The sequence below is a fragment of the Pleurodeles waltl genome, chromosome 3_1 (genome assembly GCF_031143425.1).
Source record: "Pleurodeles waltl isolate 20211129_DDA chromosome 3_1, aPleWal1.hap1.20221129, whole genome shotgun sequence".
Classification (NCBI taxonomy): domain Eukaryota; kingdom Metazoa; phylum Chordata; class Amphibia; order Caudata; family Salamandridae; genus Pleurodeles; species Pleurodeles waltl.
In genome coordinates this window covers 1,202,830,459-1,202,854,865 of record NC_090440.1, presented here as the reverse complement: position 1 = coordinate 1,202,854,865, position 24,407 = coordinate 1,202,830,459, and the positions used below count along the sequence as shown (strand labels likewise).

At 43.0% G+C, this 24,407-nt stretch overlaps 1 protein-coding gene across 7 annotated transcripts in view; it reads left to right on the top strand.

The window, feature by feature from the left end:
- FOXRED1 (FAD dependent oxidoreductase domain containing 1) overlaps positions 1–24,407 on the top strand; it is a 942,813-nt gene that overhangs the window by 502,603 nt on the left and 415,803 nt on the right. For all 7 annotated transcript variants that reach the window (XR_011201503.1, XR_011201504.1, XM_069224511.1 and 4 more), the window contains one exon: positions 19,738–19,898. Coding sequence is in view for 5 of the 7 variants with exons in the window: in XM_069224511.1 (XP_069080612.1) it covers positions 19,738–19,898 (161 nt within the window). In the remaining 2 variants the exon portion in view is untranslated. The remainder of the gene's footprint in view (positions 1–19,737; positions 19,899–24,407) is intronic.

The following is a 24,407-nucleotide window of genomic DNA, read 5'->3' as shown; positions in this document are numbered from 1 at the left end:
TTATGACCCTCAGGTTCTTTAGTGCCTGTTTCCAAAATTAAGTTTAATTCAAGTGTTCTCAAAGTTTCCTTTATGGGTATTCCAAAACATATAGTACATGGTCAGTCTGACAGATTTTTGACTGCTTTTGTTAACCCTTTCACTGCTGGGGTGTTTGCATCTCTGTGCTGGAAAGTTAAAAAAAAAAAAAAAATCTGTTTGGTTGTTTAAACGTATAAACCACGTTGGTTTCAACACACAACCATACCAAACTACGTGATTAATTCTCTGCACATTCAGGGCTATGTATTGGTGCAAACCCCGAATCAATCTTATTGCTGCTTCAGGATATATCCAAAAATGTGGAGAGATTTGATTTTCACGCAGACAGCCACACACACACACACGTACACCCCTCTGAACTGCCAAGTCCTCTTTGGACCATAAACAAGCATCCTGGGACCAATTTTTTGGGTGCCATCCCATATTAGCCAGGCTAGCCTGATTCCTGTGACATGCCGAGCACAACACCCACGTCTGGGCATACCCGTCCCACTTAAAGCAACATTCAGTAATCTGGACCAAAATCTTTTTTTTTTGTTTGCTCACCACGCTATTCCAGTTTGGACCCAGCCATAAGCAAAGCAGTCTTGACCCTGCTCCCCATGGGAACAATCCAGCCCGAACTGCCAGACCAGATCCTTCCTGGACCAGAAACAAGCATCCTGTGACCAGTTTTGGGACATCACAACTCATCAGCCAGGCTAGCTTGACTCCAGTGGCATGGCGTGCCCGGGACCCATGTCTGGGCTTATCCTTCCCATTTAGGGCGACAAATCCAGAAAGAAAAGATGATTGACACTGTTCAGCATTCCGTCCAACATTCAGCCTAATCAGCGATTTGGGCTTGAATACATAGATTTTTTTGCTCACCACACCATTCCAGTTTGGACCCAGCCATATGCAGATCAGTCTTGATCCTGCTCCCCAGGGGTTCAGTCCAGCCCAGATTGCCAGACCACATCCTTCCTGGACCATAAACTAGCATCCTGGGGACAGTTTCAGTTTATGGCCCCTCATCAGCCAGGGTAGCGTGACTTCAGTGGCATGGCAAGCACGGGCCCACCTCTGGGCACACTGGTCCCTCTTAGGGCAACAAATGCCAAAAGAAAAGATGATGGATGGAATGCTGAACAATGTCAAACATTCACCCTCAATCAGAGATCTGGGGCTGAATCTATCATTCTTTTTTTGCTCTTCTTTCCTTGCCAGTGTGGACCCAGCCATATGCAAATCAGTCTTGACCCTGCTCCCAATAGAAACAGTCCAGCCTCAACTGGCTGGCCAGGTCCTCACTAGACTGTAATCCTGGGGCCAAGCATCCTGGGGCCAGTTTTGGGGTATCACCCCTTATCAACAAGGCTAGCTTGACTCTGGTGGCATGGTGACCCACAACTGGGCATATCCATAACTACCAAGGTTTCAGATTTCATTTGTGTGATGTTTTCATAGTTTCAGTGTACTTATGAGTGACGTTCAACAACCAAATGTCTGACACTTAGAGTGACACTTTCACACAGGCAAAAACAAGCAATGAAGACCATGGAAACACATAAATATGCTAAATTACACCCATGTGAGCAACGAGAAACACTAATGAAACTGCTGCAAATTTTCACTAGGCAAAACTCATCCCTATCCATTGGGAACATTAATCTCCACGTTATCTTTGACTTGCGGAAGGAGTCCAGGGGTGTGGAATTTATTAAAATATCTACTTGTCCAGGGGACAGGTTGCTTCTCAAATCTACTTGTCCTGTAAAAAGATCTACTTGTCCCTTTGGTGCCATGTAGTGTGGCGACAAATTATGGCAGCAATCTCATTATGTAAGAACTCTGATAATAGCCTCTCTGATTATGCCAGGGCTACTACCATAGTAGGGCTTGAATACTTGCAATTTCAATCCCTACTGTAGCAATTTCCTTATTTTGCCACCTTTCTGCAGATCTCCATACTGGGGCTGGAGGAAGCAGTAAGCAATAGTTCCAGGGCTGGAATGCCTTTGAGTCTGCAAACCTACTAACCTGCATGTTTTAAAGATTTTCACCAGCTTCTCTCTAATATTTTCCCATAATAAGAAAGGTTGGACATTTACTCCTGACAATGGCAGAATTAGAACTTCTTCCAGGGTTGGGAAGAAAGTGGCTGGAGGGAAAATGAACTTGCAAATGCTCAATAGATTTTCACATGAGCAAATCTACACATGCGTATTTACCCATGCTAAAATACAGTTCACAAATATTTTATAGGGGTACGACATATACCATGGGTGCACTTTTGTGACTTTCTTTAAGAATTTGGGGCCACATGTAGGTAGGTTCAGATTTGCGACTCGCAAATTGCGAGTCGCAAATCCGAATGTAGGATGGTGTCCCTGACACCATCTGTGATTCGCAAGGGCTTCGCAAATGCCCACCTAATGAATAATCATGAAGTGGGTCGCAATTTGCAACCCCCTTGCGAATAGCGGACCTCACAGGGATGGTGGCTTGCTGGAGACAGCAGACCACCATGTCTGTGACTGCTTTTCAATAAAGCAGTTTCTTTTTTTTTTTTGTAATGCAGCCCGTTTTCTTTAAAGGAAAACGAGATGCATTACAAAAACGAAAAATGAAACTTCTTCGTAAAAAATTTTCAGCTGGACCACTGCCTGCTCTGAAAAAATGTTTACAGTGACATTCACAATGGGGAAGGGGTCCCATGGGGACCCCTTCCCTTTTGCGAAAGTGTTAGCACCCATTTGAAATGGGTGCAAACTGCAAATGGTTTGCGCCCACTTTCGCGGTCACAAAACAATCCTACATTGCACTTCAAGTCGCAGTTAGGAAGGGAACACCCCTTCCTAATTGCGACAACCCGTTTTGCGATTCAGTAACCAGGTTACCGAATCGCAAAACTGGGTTTGTGCATCGCAATATGCTTTTTGCACCTCGAAAACAGCGAAAGTCGTTGTTTGCGACATGCAAAAAGCTACCTACATGTGGGTCTTGGTCCCTAATTAGGTCTGATGTTAACAAAGACATTTTGTTTTTATTAAACTTCTATTTCTCTCTCTTTCGGCTGGCTTTACTGTGAGTGATCGCATTCTGCTCTTCCACAAGGAGCATATTGGCACACAAAGTAGTTTTGTTCAGTGTCAGGAACTACAGTGGCAATCAGTGACGTAACGAAATTGGAGGGTGCCCCTTTGCAAAGAACGTGGAGGAGCCCCCTCTCTAGACTCACTCAGGGCAGGTGCTGTGCTGAAGGGGCCCCCTGGAGGGCGGCTGCGGGGCCTTTGTTATGCCACTGGTGGAAACGTGTGCTTTTAGAGTTCAAAAACTTTTTGGGGGGGGTTTGCCAGTGTTTGTTACAATGTTGAGGGCCTGGTAGCTCCCACAACAATAAAGTGTTACAAAAGCCATGTCAAAACAAGACACGCATTGATGAAACTAAAAGACTTATAAAAATATGTCAGATCAGTTGGCTTTGTCAGTGTTTGTTTATTTTCATTCTTCCCATATTCGTGTTGAAAATGGTTACACTGATTTTCCATTAGAAATATTTTTGGGAAATACTAGCATGCATCAACACATTTTACTAAATGACACTTCATTTGCATCTAATCAGAGAGCATTCAGGGAGCATTATACTTAGCCTCATAGCCTAAACTTTTCAAACATGTGTATACACATTTATTTATTTTTTGTACTGGAACCAACGTCAGTAGTGAAGTGTGACCTTAAAACATTTATTTACAGCACTCACCCTAATAATGAAGGCTTTGAAATAATGAACCATAAATACAACTTCGAACAGCCTTATCTTATGGAAACACATTACCTCAACTGCAGAGAGTTCCACTCTCTGTAAACAAGCAGCCAAAGGGTTTGTGCTGCAGAGGGTTGGGCCTACTTGTCCCAAGGACAAAGTAAACATAAAAACTTGTTGCCCTTGACCCCAAACAAGATGTCCCGGGCGTCGGGCGATAGGAATTCCACTTCCCTGGAGACACTTGACAGTGCTGCGTAAATAATGCCTGCTGCCTCGGGTGAGTCGCTGTAGCTGCAATCTGTGGAGTCAGTCACTGGAGACAGCTGCTATGACAGTGTTGATTGAAGTAACGGTAAGCGTGCATGTTGTGGCACTGTGTCTTTAAAGCTGTGCCCTGTGCCTTTAGACACTCAGCGCACACAAAGTCTATGACTGGCACATCCCCTGGCAGTCCCCATGAGTAGGGGAGGTCAGCACATGTTAAGAATGTCAAGGATGACCTTTAATTATTAATTCTGCCGGCAGTAATTCCTGTGGGATCGTTCTGGCTGCAACCACTAACCACAGCCTTTCAGTGACAGTCATTGACTGTCACTGTGCCTATCTACACGTTCAGTGGCTACCGAAGTGAGGGAGGGCTGGATGACTAGTGTCTGTCTGTAGAGCGCTGTGAAGTCATGTCTGACCCAAGATGAAAAGTGTCCTTGCACCGGCCTGCTCCAGCCACCTGCAGGGCAGGTGAAACTATGAGGTCTCAAGGCTGCTGCAGCAGGTGAGCCGAGAGACAGCAGCCCATGATTTATGGTGGCAGGGACAGAATCTGCCCAACACACGCTGTGCCCAGCACACATGTTCCAGAGGCTGAGGCCGGTCCTGGCCACAGATTTGTATTTTTTTTTTAACCCACCGCCGACCCTTGCGAAAAGATTGTTTCAAAAGGAAAGTTCAATAAGTGACAATAAAAACGGGTCATATTTTGAATCCCCTGAGGCCGGCAGCTGTGAGTGCTGAGCAGATAAATAAATTGCCTAAGGCAGGCAGTGGCACAGCAAGCATCCGAAGTGCTTTAGTTGTTACAAACGGCAGCCCTTGATATTCTGAGGTTGGGGGCAGAGCTTGCCGCCGCGAGCAATGGCGGCCTTTTGTGTGAGGCTCCGTGGCAGAGGAGGAAGCCAGAGCCGTTTTGCATCGAATGACCTGACCCAGTCGGAATGCAATAGCAGGATCTGCAGTAGATACCATTTTTGCAAGGTTATGCCGATCGTAACCTTTTTATGAAGCCGTGGCCGGAGGAAATCAAAGCATGTGCTCCCGAGAGGCCTCTGGGTGATTACATATGACTGCCTGTTGAGGATCGACATCAAAGCTTATCAAAATGACAGAATCTTGAAATACAAACAAGGTATACTAAATTTACCTGCACGCATCAACCTCCCTTTTTGGAGCATTTTTTATCGGGGAATCAGATCTAATCATTTCATTGTTTAACGTTATGCCTTGTTGAACTTAGACACGACGTGTGCATGAGGAGGCGTGATTATGATCCGATCTTAATCCTTTACATGCTGCTGCTGTTTGTCAATGGATAAGGATTAACAAGGCCCTTCTTTTTGTAATAGTGACTTTAACAACAGAAATATAGCGCACCTAAGGGATAAAACACATAAAGGCCTTAAAAGTTTGTTGATAAACTCCTTTTCTCACCTTCCTATTGCCAATGGTGATGTTTGAACTTTTTTCTCTAATTGTTTCTCTCAATTAACTCCTTTGCGACTACCCTACTTCTATAAATATGAGGATACTTGAAATATACTGACTCTACGTGCATTCACCTCTGAATTTACTGGGGTGAAAGGTGGGTAAAAGATACTGATGATAACGAGAGCGATATAATGTCCAAATGCAATTTACCTCCTTCCGGAAATAATGCATTTTCATTTTTTGGAGATCACAAACTCTGCATTATAAAAAGTTTTTATTAAGTTTGTATATCTTCTTTTATGGTCTCAACGTGAACCTACTGATTCCGTGTTATACCCTGGAGTGTTTAAGGCTTTATGTCGAAGTCTAAGCATATTCGACACATGACATACAGTGAAGCTCTAACAATACCCAAGGCTAACGTAACAGTCTGTCTTCATGGCAACTTCCCCGACACCCATACAACTACTCTGGAAACTCTACTGAAAGAACTCTAAAAATTAAAACTTCAATATCTTTGGTCAATAATGCAGTTTCAATGACCACTCAAGAAGTTAAGTCTCTCAGGGACGAAGTTGCTCAATTCCATTCGACAAGGCAACAACTAGAAAGTCTCCTCACCGAAGTTGAATCATGCCTCGACAAGCTGCCTGAACAGGGACAAGACATATGGTATCTACAGCAAAAATCAACACATTCGGAAGATCACAGTTGAAGGACAAAATGAGAATTCTCTCGTAGGGGATTTCCATGTATAGTCATAAGCACTGAATAGTTCTGCGCGCCTGCGGGGACCCCGGAGCACTGATGTGAAGTATATTCTTAAGTGCAAATACCAGCCCTTTGAAAAAAGGTCTGTCAAAAAACACTTAAGAATAACAATGTGCAGCCTATGTGAACAGCTACACAGGCCAAATTGTTAAAAAGAAAAACAGTTGCGTGCAGAACTATTCAGTGCTTATGACTATCATGGAAATACCCCTACGAGAGAACTGGAGTTACAGGTAAGAAACCATTCCTTATCAGCCTCCCAGAGCAACTAGAGAAAGACGATATGACTCAATTCCTCATTAATTTAATTCCTCCTCTGACGGCACTCACTTTTTGAGGGTACACAGACAATCATAACAGCCAACTCTTGGCTTTACGTTCTAGGTTGAAGAAAAGAGACATTAAGGGGCATATTTTTACTATGTTTGGTCCAAATATGCGTCAAAAATTTGGATGCAAATTCAGCGGAAACCTTGCTCCATATTTATATTTTGACTCCCAACCCTGCAGACGTCATCAAAACTTCTTAGAATTTGAAATCATAGTGGTCCACACGCTTAAATGTTGACCTTGATGATAACTGAAATACCATTCTAGAAAGATGCAATAAAGAATTAAGGGACTCCCTCCTTAAATTCAACTTCTTCAAAATAATTAATCATTTGCATTGGTCTCCATCTGAGTTACGTTCAGCTAAATTAAGTCCTGACTCTTGTTGTCGATGTGGGACACCAGAGTGCGACGTTGCTCATATATTATGGGACTGTGCCAATATTCATATGTTTTAAGCTCAGATTGAAAACTATTAAAAAACACATTCTTTTATTAATGTCCCTCTGTCAAGTGGATTATCACTTTTGCATGACACTTCTGAATTGATACCTATGTCTGCTCACGCCTTCCAATGGTTGTCCACTGCAATTGGTCTAGGGAAAATTAATATTCTTCGTATTTGGGGTTTCAAGGTTATTCCAAGTCTTCAGTCCTGGCTGGAAGACATGTTTGAGGTGGCCAAACTTGAAAAGACGATTTTCAAACTGAAAGATAATCTTGTTCATTTTAATCTTATATTGTGTCCTTTTATAAACTTCAGTTAACTTTACACAAGGTTTTTTTCTTTTAGTGCTTATCACTTTTCTTTTTTTATACTTCTAATGAACATGGGTACATAATGTGAATTAGATTTGAAAGCATATTTGTCTTTATGTAAATATGCAGATTTATAATTGTTATACTCGACATTTATCAATGTTTGAATTTGCGATTTTAGTACTTAGTTTTATTATTAATTTAATATAGGATATTTAGTTGTTTTCGTCTTTTTATGTTTCTTTTTATTGAAAATTGTATTAATTAAGATAATAATCTTCTCTTGAGACTGATATGTAAAAGTCATTTTTTTTATTGTATTATGAGGAAAACGTTTTCAATAAAAAAAAGTGCTATTTAAAAAAAAAGATATTCTGAGGTTCCAGAGGGTATTGTGGTGCAGAGAACTGGTCCTGGTAGCACACAGCAGTGTCAAAATGTGCTCTTGAGAGCTGCTGCTTGTAGTTAACATAGTTTGGCGATATCATTACTTGTTGACAATCCATGTTAAATCCAATTATAGCAAAAAGAACAGCTCTAGAGCCACATAGGACAATAACAATTACAAGCTGTGCACTGCTGGCTGTTTTGGCATCTGCTGCCTGAGCTGTACATCAGACAAGTTAAAAATTCTAACAGAAACATTATTAATACAAATACCATTACCCAGCAATATCATTAAATGCAAATAGTACAACACTGCTCAGTCTGTGCCTCTCCAGAGGTGGAAATGACTCAGTGCCAGACAAATATATCGTAACAGACTGGGTCCGAAGCAGATTTCCATGGAAACCAGAGTCACCTCTTCTCTGGGCCAGGCTCTCACTGCCTAGGCATTGCAGAAAGGTTATAACAAATTACTCATGCTAAAATCAAATTGCCTCTAGCATTGCTCAGACGAGCTACAAATGCATGAGAATGTATTTTAGTGCGGTGATGCAGGTGCATGCACTAAAATGCGTTCTGTTAATCCCCGATGCATGGTACTTGGCAGGGCTGCATACTCGTCCTGCTTAGGGCGACAAATGCAAAAAGAACAGATGATGCACGGAATGCTGAACAATGTCAAACACTCGCCCTAAGTCAGAGGTCTGAGCTAGAATCCTTTTTTTGCTCACCTTGCCATTCTAGTTTGGACCCAGCCATATGCAAATCAGTCTTGACGCTGCTCCCCATGGGAACAATACAGCCCAAACTGCCAGGCCAAGTCCTGTGTGGAATGGAAACATGCATTCTGGGATCAGTTTCAGGATATCACCCCTCATTAGCTAGGCTAGCTTGAATCCATTGGCACAATGCACCCAGCGCCCACTTCTAGGCATACCTGAGGCACTTAGGGCAACAAATACAAAAACAGTAAGGTGATGGATGGACTTCTTGACTTAATCTCAGCCACCGGCAACTGCTTGGGCCACTTCCCAGTCCATCATTTTTTTTTCTCACAACGCCATTCTAGTTTGGACCCAGCCATGTGCAGATCAGTCTTGACCCTGCTCTCCATTGGATGAGTCCAGCCTGAACTGCCAGGTCATATCCTTCCTGAAACAGAAACAAGCATCTTGAAACCAGTTTCATGGTATCACCCCTTGTCAGCTAGTCTGGCTTGAGTCCGGTGGCATGGTGAGCATGGGACCCAAGTTGGGCATACCCTTCTCACTTAGTGTGAAAAATGCAAAAAAAAAGAGATGATGGACAGAAAGCTGAACAATGTCAAACATTCATCTGAATCCATTGTATTTTTACTCACCACACCATGCCAGTTTAGACCCAGCCATATGCAAATCAGTCTTGATCATGCTTCCTCCCCATACACACAGTCCCTGATACACTGATTGACACATTTAAATTTGGTAGATATTTGATGTCAGAAGCTTACATGTTATTCTCCAACGTTCATAGAATGTCATCAGTAGCAGACTACCAATTTATGGAGCAGAGAGTTGCACACAGAATTTAATCTTGTGAAATCAGAACACAGATCCTTTCTGACCATACACCTGTGGTCCTGTCATTCAGCGATACAGCGTTTAATACACAGGCTTGCAACAATTAATGGTGACTTAATTAAATAGCACTTCAGGTCTCACTATTCCGCCACTCGATCAGAAAATGAATTGAATGTTATTTTCAATGCGAAGGGTGGGGTTGCATGGGACACAAATGCGCCTAAAGTGTGCATTCTGTTGAGTGGACCTTGGTGAGCAAAGTGTGAGACATCTGGTGTGGTCAAGACCATTATGAGAGTGTGCACTGTCCACCCTGTCTCCTGGATGCCAGTGAACACCCTGTATGCCAGCTGGGGAAAACTTTGGGTCAAGGTAGAAAAAAGTTATGCAATGTTACCTGTACATGTTCTGCTGTGGCTACTCCCTAAATCATGCAATATGGAAAGCCTCTTATTCCCCGCTAAGATCAATGTGAGACACTGGTCAGCGATAATGAGATACGGAGGAGTGACTGCATCCTTAACAACCCTGGTTTTCCCACAAGGCATGCAAGAGGGGGCTTATAGGCAGTTTTTTTAGCCTCATGGCAACATTTAGTTATTTATATGATAGCGGCCATAATAGATCACAGGCATTGTGCCAACAGTTACTCCAGTATTGGAACTTTCATAGATTCACATGCTTGAATCATTCCCCGTCGTCGAGATGGGAGTCCCGGTATACATTTTCATAAGTAATGTTAAAACATATTGAAGAGAAAAAGGCCCTAGGCCTCTTCAATTTGATAGTCTATCAGAGTCATTTTGTGAAAATGACCAAACTTGATCCTCCACCAATCAGGCGACAGCACCCTTCAGAACCTCCTGAGAGAAGCTCTAGCACCTCAGATTTTCTACCGCACGTCGTGCTAGGGAGTCTCCTCAGAGCTCTGCTCTGTTTTCACACCTTTATTCAGCTCTTTTTCTCTCAGAGAAACTCAATAATTTTGATTTGTCAGCTATTTTTCAACTATGTCTGACAAGGAAAAGAAAAGTCTCTTTAGAGACTGCAAGACTTGAGGGAAGAAAAGACTTCACTCAGAAGATCCTCATCAAGACTGCATTTACTGCCTTTATCCAGATCATTCAGCCAAAGACTGTAAGATTTGCCATACTTTTTCTTCTAAAACCTTAAAGGATAGAGAAGGCAGATTACTAATATGGCTGCAGAAACTGAAGCATAGGAAGGATCCAGTTTCTGATTCTGAGAGTGAGTAATCATCAACATCCAAGAGATCAACTAAAAGAGCAAGATCACGCTCTAGATCTCCCTCACAAACCTCAAGGAAAGCCCTCAAAAAGACTGCTTCAGGGTCTTATAAGGGTCGCAGCCCATCTTCTTCCCCAACTAGACTCTCAAGTAAAGAGGGGGAAAAACGTTCTTCCAGTTCTGAGAGGCACAGGGAATCCTCATCTGTTCCTCCATCTGTGCCTTTCAAAAAGCCATCTTCTGTGACTGGAAAAAAGGCCTCGTCGACGGATTCCCCGTCGATGGCACCGTCGGTGGGCGCATTGCCGACAACTCCAACTACTTTAGGTGTTCCATCGTCAAACGGCTCCGTCGGCGACATAGTCGATGAGTACACCACCGTCGACGAGAACTACAACGACGACATCAGCGTCGACGACCGTCTACACCTCGTCATCGTCGACGGCGCTGAGGTCGGTATCAGCTTTACCGTCGACGAGGACTTCGTCGACGGTAGACTCGTCGGCGAAACTTGCGGCTATTAAAATAACAGTGCGTCCAGCATCGACGGCACCGTCTACGACAAAGTCGGTTTACACGTCGTCGACGAGATCGTCGACGACACCGTCGACGAGGGAAAAAATATCAAAAAAGAACAGAAACATTAACTCCAACCCACACTTCACCTAGTAAGGTATCCTCCCTGGTACCAGTACATCTTTTGGAGGGAGATGATGATTCAGACGAAGATGGACCTTTTGGTATGGCCCACAGCCCATCTGAATTGAATGTAAAATATCAGGAAGAGGAAGAATATGAGGAAGCTTATGATCCCCAGGCTTCCTTGGAGCATCAGCAGTATCAACAGGGAACGTATATCCCTTCCGACCTGCTTACTGGCCTTAGAGCCATGTTGGTGGATTATAACAGAAGGTTTCCTCCACAAGGAGAACAGCCTCATCCATCGCCCATTTCTGGTCCTTCTACTCCACATCAAAGACCGACGACTTTGCATCTCACAGATGTGGCTACCCCAGACATGACAATTCCCCAGGACACTGACATTTCTGATGGAGATCAAGAAGGAGAGCTCATAGATGCTCACTCAGAGTGGGACGAGTATATTATTCCTGCTCCACCTTCTCCTTCGAAGGTGGAATCCCCACCTGAAGACATTGGAGGTTTTCACAATCTCTTAGAGATGGCAGCCAAGCGCTTTGCATTACCACTACCGACGAAGCAAACAGATTGTTTCCTCTATGATTTTAAAGAGCCCTTCCAGAAGTCTGTGCGTTCCATCCCGATGGTGAACTATTTGTGGGAAGAAGGCCTTAAGGTCATGACTAATCCAGCAACAGTCACAGCAGTTTTACCACGTCTGGATAAGAAATACAAAGCTCCCGATGATGCCCCAACATGCTTAACAGGCCATCCTCCTCCAGATTCCGTAGTAGCTCAAGCGGCTCAAAGAAGATCAAAGAATCCTTCTGCTCCAATTTCTGCGCCCCCAGATAAGGAGGGTAGAAGGCTAGACAACATAGGAAAGAGATTTTCTTCTATGGCCAGCTTAGTGCTTAGAGCTGCCAACTCCTTGGCTATTTTGTCTCGATACGACAGACAGCTTTGGGCAGATATTGCACCTTTCATTAGTCAACTGCCGGAAGACGTAAAATCCGAGGCAAATAAGACTGTGCAAGAGGGTCAGCGCGCGTCTGCAGAGCTTATAGACTGCGCAATGGACATAGCGACCACTGCTTTCAGACAGCTTGCAGGCGCTGCTGTATTAAGAAGACAGGGCTGGCTCAAAGCCACCTCATTTCGTCCAGAAGTCCAGAATAAGATCCTAGACTTACCCTTTGATGGCCAAGCGTTATTTGGGAAACATGTGGGCGAAGCCCTACAATCAATTAAAACGGACACGGACACTGCAAGGTCACTAGGGACCCTGCAATATCGGAAATCGTCCTTTCGCCCTAGGGGGCGCGGCCAGCCCTCTTACAGAGGAGGGTATCAGCAACAGAGATACTCTTCCTACCCGTCATCTTCGCAACAATTTCGGCCATACTATTCCCAGAGACAACCGGCTCAACCAGCCTATAATAGACCGGCAGGCCGTGGACGCTCAACCCGCCCTGTTAAGGATGCAGCGCGTAGAACCTGATGTCTTCGAGGCGCCGGCTATGCCCAGTCTTCCTCCTGTCACCCTGGCCGTAAGAATTTCCTCATTTCTCAGTCAATGGCAAACCATTACGTCAGACAAGTGGGTCCTACAATTAGTGGAACAGGGCCATACTTTAGAATTTGTCCAGAAACCTCCCCCCAACCCTCCCCGCAGGACTCCTTCAAGATACCCTCAACAACTCAAGGAAGAGGTCTACAAGCTCCTTCTCAAGGGAGCTATAGAGAAGGTGCCGCGGGATCAAAGAGGAACAGGATTTTATTCCAGGTTCTTCATAATTTGAAAAAAGTGGAAGGATTGGAGACCGATCCTCGATTTAAGGCAACTAAATGTATACCTAAAGAAGCAATCGTTTCGAATGATCAGCCTGCAAGACGTCCTTCTGCGTCTCAATCAAAGAGATTTTATGTCATCGCTAGACCTCAAGGACGCATACTTCCACATACCAATCCACCCTGCCCACAGAAAGTATCTGAGATTTACCGTAGCCGGGAGCCATTATCAATATCGCGTCCTTCCTTTCGGGCTCAAATCAGCCCCAAGAATATTTACCAAATGCCTAGCACCAGTGGCAGCCTTTCTCAGGAGAAGAAAGCACCAGGTCTTTCCATACTTAGACGACTGGTTAATAAAGGCAAAGACTTACACAGGAGCACACAAGTCAACAAGAAAGTGCGTTTCCTTGCTGATCAATCTCAGATTCACGATCAACTGGGAGAAGTCCAACCCTCTACCAGGCCGCAGTATTACTTTTCTGGGAGCAAAACTGAACACGGAATCCGGCATCGCATGTCCCACGTTAGAGAGACAACAAAGGTTACTAACCCTAAAGAGTGTCATACAAAGAAGACAAAAGGTTACAGTCCGTCTCTTCAAATCACTATTGGGCATGATGTCTTCATGCATACCTCTGATCCCTCTGTGTCGGCTAAAGATGCGCCCCTTGCAGGAGCAGCTCAACCGTCAATGGCTTCAAGTATCAGGAACTTTCGAAGACCAGATACAAATTACTCCGACAATGATCAAAACTCTCAAGTGGTGGTCTCAAGACCATCATCTCTCAATCGGTCTCTCGTTTCTTCAACAGCCAGCCCCGTGGACCATAACAACAGATGCCTCACTGGAGGGCTGGGGCGCAGTATTACAGGACCTGAAAATAAGTGGCAGATGGTCAACTCATCCCGCATCAAGACATATCAATTGGCTAGAACTCAGGGCAGTGCACCTTGCTGTACAAGCGTTTCTCCCAAGAATCCATGGATCGCGAGTGGTGATAAGAACGGACAACACCACTACGATGCACTATCTCAACAAACAAGGAGGTACAAGATCTCTCACCCTCTCCAGGGAAGCCCAAGCGATCTGGAACTGGGCCTCGTAGCAAGGCGTCACACTATCGGCGGTGCACTTGCCGGGAATAAACAACAAAGCAGCAGATGCACTCAGCAGACAGAAATCGGAATGCCACGAGTGGGAATTAGACCAGACGGTACTCACCCAGATTTTTTCCCAGTGGGGAACACCAACAGTGGATCTGTTTGCGAAGAAGGACAACGCCAAATGCCAGTTCTTCGCAAGTTGGCATCACCAAAAGGAATCTTGGGGGAATGCGTTTTCGGTAGTCTGGTCAGACATCTTTGCTTACGCCTTTCCTCCCATTCCGTTGATCCCAAGGGTCCTCACAAAGATGAAAACAGAACCGTGCACTCTCATACTGATAGCCCCGTATTGGCCGCGCCAACATTGGTTCACGGAGCTCCTCATTCTCTCAGTCAAACCCCATATTCCGCTGGAGCCGTTACCTCATTTACTAACAATGAAAAACGGCCAAGTCCGACACCCCGATCCACACTCGCTGCGGTTAGCGGCATGGCTCCTCACCACAGAGAATTTGCGCATTTAAATATTCCGCAGGACTGCAGAGATATTTTGTCACACGCCAGAGCGGATAGCACTAACAAGGCGTATCAGTTTAAATGGAGGAGATTCTGTGCCTGGTGTCATCAACGTCAAATTGACCCTTTTCTTTCACTACCAGAAGAGATTTTGCCGTATCTCTTAGAGTTAGCTCGATCTGGCCTAGCACACTCGTCCATTAAAGTTCATATAGCAGCCATAGCTGCATACAGACGTTCAGAGGATACACCTTCGCTCTTCTCTTCTCGGCTGATTAAGAGAGTTCTAAAGGGGCTGTTCAGGGTTTACCTTCCTTTCAGACCTCCACCTCCTTCGTGGAACCTGAACATTGTTTTGGCACAACTGATGAAGCATCCTTTTGAACCGATCCACCGTACTTCCCTCAAACATTTATCGTGGAAGGTTGCCTTATTGATAGCCCTTACATCAGCTAGGCGGGTCAGTGAGGTACAAGCGCTCTCCATCCAAGAGCCATTCCTACAGTTTAAACAAGATAGACTACTAATGCGCACTAACCCGCATTTTATTCCAAAGGTTCCGTCAGACTTTCACATTAACGAACCTTTGGTCTTCAAGTCTTTTTTCCCTCATCCGTCTACTCCAGCGGAGAGAGCATTACACTCTCTAGACGTGAAAAGATGCGTTCAATTTTATTTGGACAGGACAAAAGCTTTTCGACGTTCTAATCAGCTATTTGTAGCGTACAGTGCCCCTAGGAAGGGGTACCCGCTATCCAAGCAGAGTATTTCAAGATGGATCGCCTCTGCTATTCGCTTCTGCCATCAGGCAGCGGGCAAACCTTTGCAGTCGTCTGTGCATGCTCACTCGACGAGAAAAGTCTCATCGTCAGCGGCACTGTTTGCCGGAGTGCCACTACAAGACATTTGTAGGGCAGCAACATGGAAGAGCTGTCATACCTTTACTAAGCACTATTGCTTGGAGTCCCTCTCGCACGGAGAGGTAGCAGTGGGCCAAGCTGTTCTCAGGAATCTCTTCAGGTGAAGGTGAGCCATTTCTCCTACATCCCTCCATCCTAGAAAACGTATGCACATCAAAAAAAAAAAAAAAAAAAAAAATGTATCTAAAGATAATTGATCACTATCATAATCCCATAGTCAGCGGGTTATCAGATATTGATCAGCTTTCATCACTGTCTTATGTTTTAATACTGGTTTGTTATTTAAATTTCAGCATGTATCTTCACAGGAATACCCTATTTATATTAGAGATAATGACATACTGTTATTTATGTATATATACGTGTGTATAAATAGATGTGTATATATGTATATCTATATATAGATGTTTATGTAGAAACATGTCAGTACACTCATATACTTCATCACTTTATACAGGATGATAAGATTTTGTGGTCTACAGGGAGTGCAGAATTATTAGGCAAGTTGTATTTTTGAGGATTAATTTTATTATTGAACAACAACCATGTTCTCAATGAACCCAAAAAACTCATTAATATCAAAACTGAATATTTTTGGAAGTATTTTTTAGTTTGTTTTTAGTTTTAGCTATGTTAGGGGGATATCTGTGTGTGCAGGTGACTATCACTGTGCATAATTATTAGGCAACTTAACAAAAAAAAATATATACCCATTTCAATTATTTATCATTACCAGTGAAACCAATATAACATCTCAACATTCACAAATATACATTTCTGACATTCAAAAACAAAACAAAAACAAATCAGTGACCAATATAGCCACCTATCTTTGCAAGGACACTCAAAAGCCTGCCATCCATGGATTCTGTCAGTGTTTTGATCTGTTCACCATCAACATTGCGTGCAGCAGCAACCACAGCCTCCCAGACACTGTTCAGAGAGGTGTACTGTTTTCCCTCCTTGTAAATCTCACATTTGATGATGGACCACAGGTTCTCAATGGGGTTCAGATCAGGTGAACAAGGAGGCCATGTCATTAGATTTCCTTCTTTTATACCCTTTCTTGCCAGCCACGCTGTGGAGTTCTTGGACGCGTGTGATGGAGCATTGTCCTGCATGAAAATCATGTTTTTCTTGAAGGATGCAGACTTCTTCCTGTACCACTGCTTGAAGAAGATGTCTTCCAGGAACTGGCAGTAGGACTGGGAGTTGAGCTTGACTCCATCCTCAACCCAAAAAGGCCCCACAAGCTCATCTTTGATGATACCAGCCCAAACCAGTACTCCACCTCCACCTTGCTGGCGTCTGAGTCGGACTGGAGCTCTCTGCCCTTTACCAATCCAGCCACGGGCCCATCCATCTGACCCATCAAGACTCACTCTCATTTCATCAGTCCATAAAACCTTAGAAAAATCAGTCTTGAGATATTTCTTGGCCCAGTCTTGACGTTTCAGCTTGTGTGTCTTGTTCAGTGGTGGTCGTCTTTCAGCCTTTCTTACCTTGGCCATGTCTCTGAGTATTGCACACCTTGTGCTTTTGGGCACTCCAGTGATGTTGCAGCTCTGAAATATGGCCAAACTGGTGGCAAGTGGCATCGTGGCAGCTGCACGCTTGACTTTTCTCAGTTCATGGGCAGTTATTTTGCGCCTTGGTTTTTCCACACGCTTCTTGCGACCCTGTTGACTATTTTGAATGAAACGCTTGATTGTTCGATGATCACGCTTCAGAAGCTTTGCAATTTTAAGAGTGCTGCATCCCTCTGCAAGATATCTCACTATTTTTGACTTTTCGGAGCCTGTCAAGTCCTTCTTTTGACCCATTTTGCCAAAGGAAAGGAAGTTGCCTAATAATTATGCACACCTGATATAGGGTGTTGATGTCATTAGACCACACCCCTTCTCATTACAGAGATGCACATCACCTAATATGCTTAATTGGTAGTAGGCTTTCGAGCCTATACAGCTTGGAGTAAGACAACATGCATAAAGAGGATGATGTGGTCAAAATACTCATTTGCCTTATAATTCTGCACTCCCTGTAAGATAACCTGTTTCTTAAAAGGGGTTGTCATTTTACAATGTGCATACTTATTGCTTTCTACTCTGATTCAAGCATGTGAATCTATGAAAGTTCCAATACTGGAGTAAGAAAATAAGTTACTTACCTGTAACTGTAGTTCTCCAGTATTGGAATCTTTCATAGATTCACATGCGACCCACTCACCTCCCCGGAGAAGCTCACTTCACCTCTTTCTTTCTAGTAATACATATACTCATTGTAATATACGCACTTGTGCGTGGAAAATCTGAGGTGCTAGAGCTTCTCTCAGGAGGTTCTGAAGGGTGCTGTCGCCTGATTGGTGGAGGATCAAGTTTGGTCCTTTTCACAAAATGACTCTGATAGACTATCAAATTGAAGAGGCCTAGGGCCTTTTTCTCTTCAATATGTTTTAACATTACTTATGAAAATTTATACCGGGACTCCCATCTCGACGACGGGGAATGATTCAAGCATGTGAATCTATGAAAGATTCCAATACTGGAGAACTACAGTTACAGGTAAGTAACTTATTTTCTTCTGGCAGTTAAACAGAATCAATCCCTTCAGGTACACAAAATTAATACACTGGGCTAAAGAAAAGAATCAGAAAACAGCATTAAGAGATTTCACCCCTCTTAAGTCTATCCTGAATAGTGGGTCACGTCAAGGGCGTGATCAAGCCTATATAGATTGCTTAATAATTTTCACTAATCAACAAAGCCACCTAAGTGTCCACTTTGGATTGAGAGTTCTCATAACGGAGGAATAAATGAATGGTCCAGTGCAGCAAATGCATCTATTAGCATACACCACAAAAAGAATGGCTATAAGACCATCTTATAATGGTATCTTACTCCAACCCGGCTCCATGCCCTGTTTGGTTTATTGGATGTATGCTGAAGAGGCTGCAGGAGGAAGGGAAAAATGGCTCACATATGGTGGTCCTGTGGTCCGGTATTTTGGAAGTAGGTTGCAGAGCAATTTAGGCTAATCATAGTAAATGAGTTACCTGTGAATCTCCTGTTGCTACCCTTGGACAGCATGTGTGATGGATTGAAATACCCTCTAACTATCCACATAGGCAAACTATGTATATTTTGCGTGCTGCCCCCTCACTATAGCTCACTTACTTACTGCTTACTTACTTACTTACCCTTACTTACACATTTGGGGGTGTAAACCACATGGTCGGCCAATCCTGCTGCCATCATCTGGGGTGGGAGATTACTAAACAGACTTCGCAAAGTCAACCCTGCCTCTGTGTGAAAACACAATAATATCATCCAGAGGAGGTTCTGCACTGAAAGCTAGTATTTGCATCTGATATTCTGTGCCGGATGCGATTAAAAGAATCGCCAGTATTGTACACTGGCGATTCTTCTGGAGGTACAAGGCTTAGGAAAAAGATTTGTATATTGAATAATTGGACACAAAACTAACAACAGATCTCTATAAGACTGTTGGGAAAAAGGTTCCTGAGACTGTTTGATAGCCTTCAACAAATGTAATTTCCTTGGTGCTGTTTTTCCAGGTTTTCAAATGTAAATTAGCATTGGTGTTTCCAGGTTTGCCTAGAAGGTCCACCTTGGCATTTTTAATTAATTTTTGTTGTAGAAGGTTATGCACCACGCTATGAATATTTGATGGTGTTTTCTAATATTTTATATATTAAAGTGGAGTCTTTAGTTTCTAAGTGATGGCAAAGATTAAAAGCAAGGGACTATAATAATCAAAATTTACAATGCCAATACTTTGGTTTAACTTTAAAAAACAAGACACTTTAGGACTTTGTCATATTTTCCCTGGATATAGGTTAATGTTCATTATGCATTTCATGTCGTCTTCGGTCAACCTTGTCCAGTAGCGCTGGCATGCCTTTGTCTTTCACAGGACATTGGGCCGCGTGGCATTCCCTAATTCCTCTTTTCCACCACTGCATTAGCTATGCAATGTCTTCTTTTTTGTCCCTCCCCAAATATTCTTGCCATGTCCATGTCATCCCCTGTTACTTTATCTCAATAGACAATGCATAATAGCCACTTTCACTGCTGGCCATCAAACAATGCTGTGCAATCTTTCAGTTATGCACATAGTTTGAAATCTTACACCTGGATCTGAAAAAGGCTAGATTAAGCCTCAGCTTTTGTCTCTGATTTCCTGTGTTGATATGCAGGTGCAGATGCCCAACAGCTTGGAGAGGCAGCCAGTGGAGTGTGCCGTAGTTATCAATGCTGCAGGTGCCTGGTCTTCCAAAGTGGCTCAGATGGCCCACATTGGGAGAGGACCTCCGAACTCTGTCAGTGGTGTGCAGCTGCCAGTCGAGCCAAGGAAGAGGTAAATATTTAAGTCCAGCAACATAATTGCATATTGTAACTCTATTTCACTTGCAAGACGTGGCACGATATGTTATGTTAATTAAATCAACTTGCAAAATACATTTAAAACAGTGAGGTAAATGAAATATTTCTTCGATTTCTCTTATTGGTCATCATTTACGTCTATTTTTTAAGGACTACATTAAAGGTTTTGTTCGCTTTTCTGATACTCTGAAGTACTGCTACATAATGCTGCCCCCTCCCATTGCTAATCCTTGGTACTCTAAGTTAAACACTTGCTTATTGATAGACATTCTCGCCAGTTTCTCCTCTCAGAGGTGAACAGTGGCCGCAATTCTCCTGGGTGAAAATTGAGATGTTTTTCTGAAATGCTGCTTTCCTTATTAGATATTCTTTTGGGTTGAAAAGGCTGTCAGGATACACATGAGAGAAAAACAGAGCTTAAGTGATTGTTCCACAGATGAATTTTAACATGCACAGTCACACCCTGCAATCCACTTGCGGAGCCCTCTCCTCACTCACAGTAAATTGTAGGTAGTGGCAAACATCAGATCTTGCACTTTTTAGAATTCCCTGGAAAAAGCCCGAAGGTTGAGTTTCCTTTCCAGTTCTTATCTAAATGAGGTTACTGTTTCCCCGGGTGATATTTGTCCTGTGAATGTAGCTTGGTTTATCTTTGGTATAAAGTTTATGCCTCTCACTGCTAAATAAATAGTCATAGTTGCCAAGCTTTTAATGTGCTTATGTGTGACATTGCCATGCTTTCATTTATACGTGACATTTCAATGCCTTATGCGTGGCATTTTTTCGCCTGTGGAACAATGCAGTTATGTTACTATAAAGCTATTCATTTCAGATATATCCCCATTTGGCAAGTTTAATATTCCAGAAAGGCCTGCCATAGCTGCAAAACTTCCAAAGCGAGTAGGAAAGATCACTGATAAGTCTTTTTTCTAATATGATTATCCTGGACATAAAACCTGTTGTCAGAACTCTAGCTTATTAAGGTTGTATGCTACGAAGGTACAGCATCTTTTGGTTGGCACTAATAAAGCATCACTGAAGGTCATAAGAATATCAGTTCAAGGCAGATTTGAACTGAAAGGTTTACTTTGGAATACTCTTGTGTGGTTCTCAGGAGTTCAGTGTGCTACTGGTCTCAGGGGATCAGCATAGAGTACCTGTTGTCTATAAATCTTACGAAAACAACTTGGATAAGCTAATTTATTACAACAGTTTTAGCCATGATTAACGGAGTCCTGCACAGTGACAAGTTCCTGCTGTTTTCAGCACAATCGTAATAATTTCACTGCTTGCTATTCATCACGCTCCTGTCAGAAATTTATATTTCTGTGAAACTACCTGTTTTATACTGTTCACCATCTACAAACATGTTGTAAATCACCACTACATATTAGTTTGGTGTTGTTTTTCTGAAGTAATTTTTATCCATGTCAGCGCTCTGCACTTGAGCTCAAGTTCTGCCTTTTTCAATTTGGTTCCCATGTACATATTGAACTGACACGTGCCGCTCACGTGGACTGGCACAATTAATTACCGTTACTCAGCCAGATACTGTGCTAACCTTGAACCGGCAGCTATGGGAAGGGCACCATGTGGAGTTACTTTATTTAAAGTTTATATTGGAAATCATAGCATTGAGCCTTAAGCAACACTGTCGCCCCACCTGCATTTCTCCCACTGCCTGGCACTCCTAGCACTGAGTGAGACGAATGGATTGAGAACCTTGAAAAACATTTAGTAGCCTTTGATGGGTTTGCTTTTTTCATCTACCAACAAAAAAACACTCCTCAGCTCATTAGGTAAAGAGGGACAGCACATATTTACATTTTATCACGGGCTATAGATTCCCAAAGCAATTCAACAGAGGATGTGTATAAAGAAGCGAAAAACAGACTGCAATTGAGATTTGCCAAGTCCGTTAATATTGTCATGACTAGACAGAAATTCTGTAAATCCCCTCAAAGCTCACAAAAAATTGAGTTTGTGACAAGACTTAGAGAAATTGCTTCCAAGTGCCAATTTGGTACCTTGACCGAGGACCTCATGCTGAATCAGCTAATTGTCCAGTGTTTTAGTAAGAAAGTACAGGAGCTTTTGTGGGTGGCCAGTAACCCGACCGTCAGGGATACTATTGCCATAGCGATGATAGTGGAAGAATTGCAAACTTGCACATCTGAAGTCAATGAAGATTCAGGAACTGGCAATGGTGAATGACATTCAACAACACTCTTTCCTTGCAGTCAGTGTAGTGGGGAAGAAAACACCACTCAATGGCATATGAACATAAGTCCTGACAATGAAAGTGTTGTGAATGGAATTGTTGCGAAGCATGCCTAGATGAGCAGATCCAAAGCCACATTTGTGATCAGGAACAAGGAAATAGACTTGATGGTAGATCTGGGTTCATTACATATCATAATGCATAAAGCTTTGTTTAGAAGCACTTGGACATCTGTAAAAGTGCTGCCCAAGGACATTATTCCCAGAGGTTTTCAAGGGACTACTATTGATGACGTAGAATATATGTGGCCAGAAGTTGCTTTTCGTGACCGCATAGTAAGAGGAAAATTATATATGACCCAAACTGGCCTTGCAATATTGGGGTGGGTGCACCAATACGATCTTAGCCTTATTATAAATCCCAGGGCTTAGGTCACTCAGTGCAAGTATTGTGACAGATTGTTTACCGCTACCAAATATTAATGAGTTGGTGCTTTTTTTGAGAAAAGGGAGATTTTTTCAAAGTTAGACCTTAAAAGCACCTATCAGCTACATCCAGGCTCGAGGTCCCTTACTGCATTTATAACGTCAGAAGACATCTTTCAATTTACCAGACTTACTTTCAGGTTAGTGCCCGCTGCGAACATATTCTAGCGCACAATGTCTGATATTTTGAAAGATGTTCAAAGCATAGTCCAAGGATGAATCTTTGGCAACACCATGAATGAACACAGTGTGGTTTTAGGAAGGAAGGATGTTAACCGTACTGACTGATGCAGGTATGAAGGTGTGGGTTGCTGAGGGTACTTCATCTCAGCAGCAGGAGTCAAAGCAAAAAAAAGATTTAATCAGTGCCTCCATAGTGAGCGCCAAGACTCTCTGTGAGGATGAATTGAGATAATTTATGGGATTAATAGAATATTACTCTCAATTTGTTATTAATTTTGCCTGAAAAACTGGGGATCTAAGGTTGAGGCCGTGAGATTTAGGTGCCTAGAGAGGTAACAACAAGCTTCTCAGACTGTTAAAAAATGAAATATAGCGAGCAGGTGTCTTCACACCATTTAATTTCGACAGGAGGTTCATTGGTGCAGTGCTTTCTCAGAAACATGAAAGAGAAGAGTTAACTGCTGCTGTTGCTTCTCATACTCTGAATTCGGCTGAGAGAGATTACTCAGTCGTAGAGAGGGAAGCCTTGACAGCAGCATGGCAAACTTTCAGACCTAGGGTTGGGAACTAGTGTTATGCTAGGAACAGACCACTATCCAATGCTAAAAATGTTGAGACCTGGGGGTGGGTGGGTGAGTGGTTGGTGGGGGGGGTCAGAGGGTGCAAATCAGAGCTTGTCAAGGCTAGCAAGATTTGCTCCAAGGTTATGTGTACGGTTGCAGAATTATGTAGCAGATTGCCTTTCCCGTTTACCAGATCAAAGTGAATTTGTGGTGGGTTTTGAAACTAAGACGTTGTGGCTTGCTTGTCTGAGTGAGTGAAGGTTTGAGTGCTACAGTCACAAAGGATGAGTGGAAGGTGGCAATACAGTGGGATGATGTGCTAAAAGAGGTATTTGAGATGATTTTTAAAGATGTTTGGAAAAGAGAGTTCTGTGGCAATAGATGTCAGACTCTATTGCAAAGTGGTTGATGAGTTGTATGTATATAGTGAACATCTGCTCATGAGGAGAAATAGGTTTGTTCCACCCTATGATTTCAGAAGCAAATTGGTTACATTGGCGCACCAGGGCATTTGGAGCAAACCATGACAAAGAAAAGACGTAGATACATTTTGGTGGACAGGGGATAATTGACTGTTCGGTGTACTAGGGGTTGAAGAGAATGAACATTATGGTGGATATAGAAGACGGCCCTCATTGAAGATCTTGGTGGACTATGATAAAAAAAATCTGTTTGGATTCCATTGATCTGTTGGCTGGGTTGCCGGATTGTCAGAGATTTGTTGTTGTGATTGTGGATGTGCATTCCAAGTGGCTGAAAGTGATTTCTATGATAACCATCACCACCATCAGTTCCATAAAGTTCTAGAAATAGGTATTTGTGAGACAAAGTGTCTTGATATTTGGTGGCATATAATGGTACACAATAGATTTGAGACTAAATGTGAGTGTTTGGGGGAAAATAATTATAAAACACATAAGAACATCACTCTATAACCCCTAGTCAAACGGTCAAGTGGAGAGGACCAACAGATTGGTCAAGTGCATGCTGGGAATTGCTGTAGAGAATGGTTTGGAAATGGAGAAAGCCTA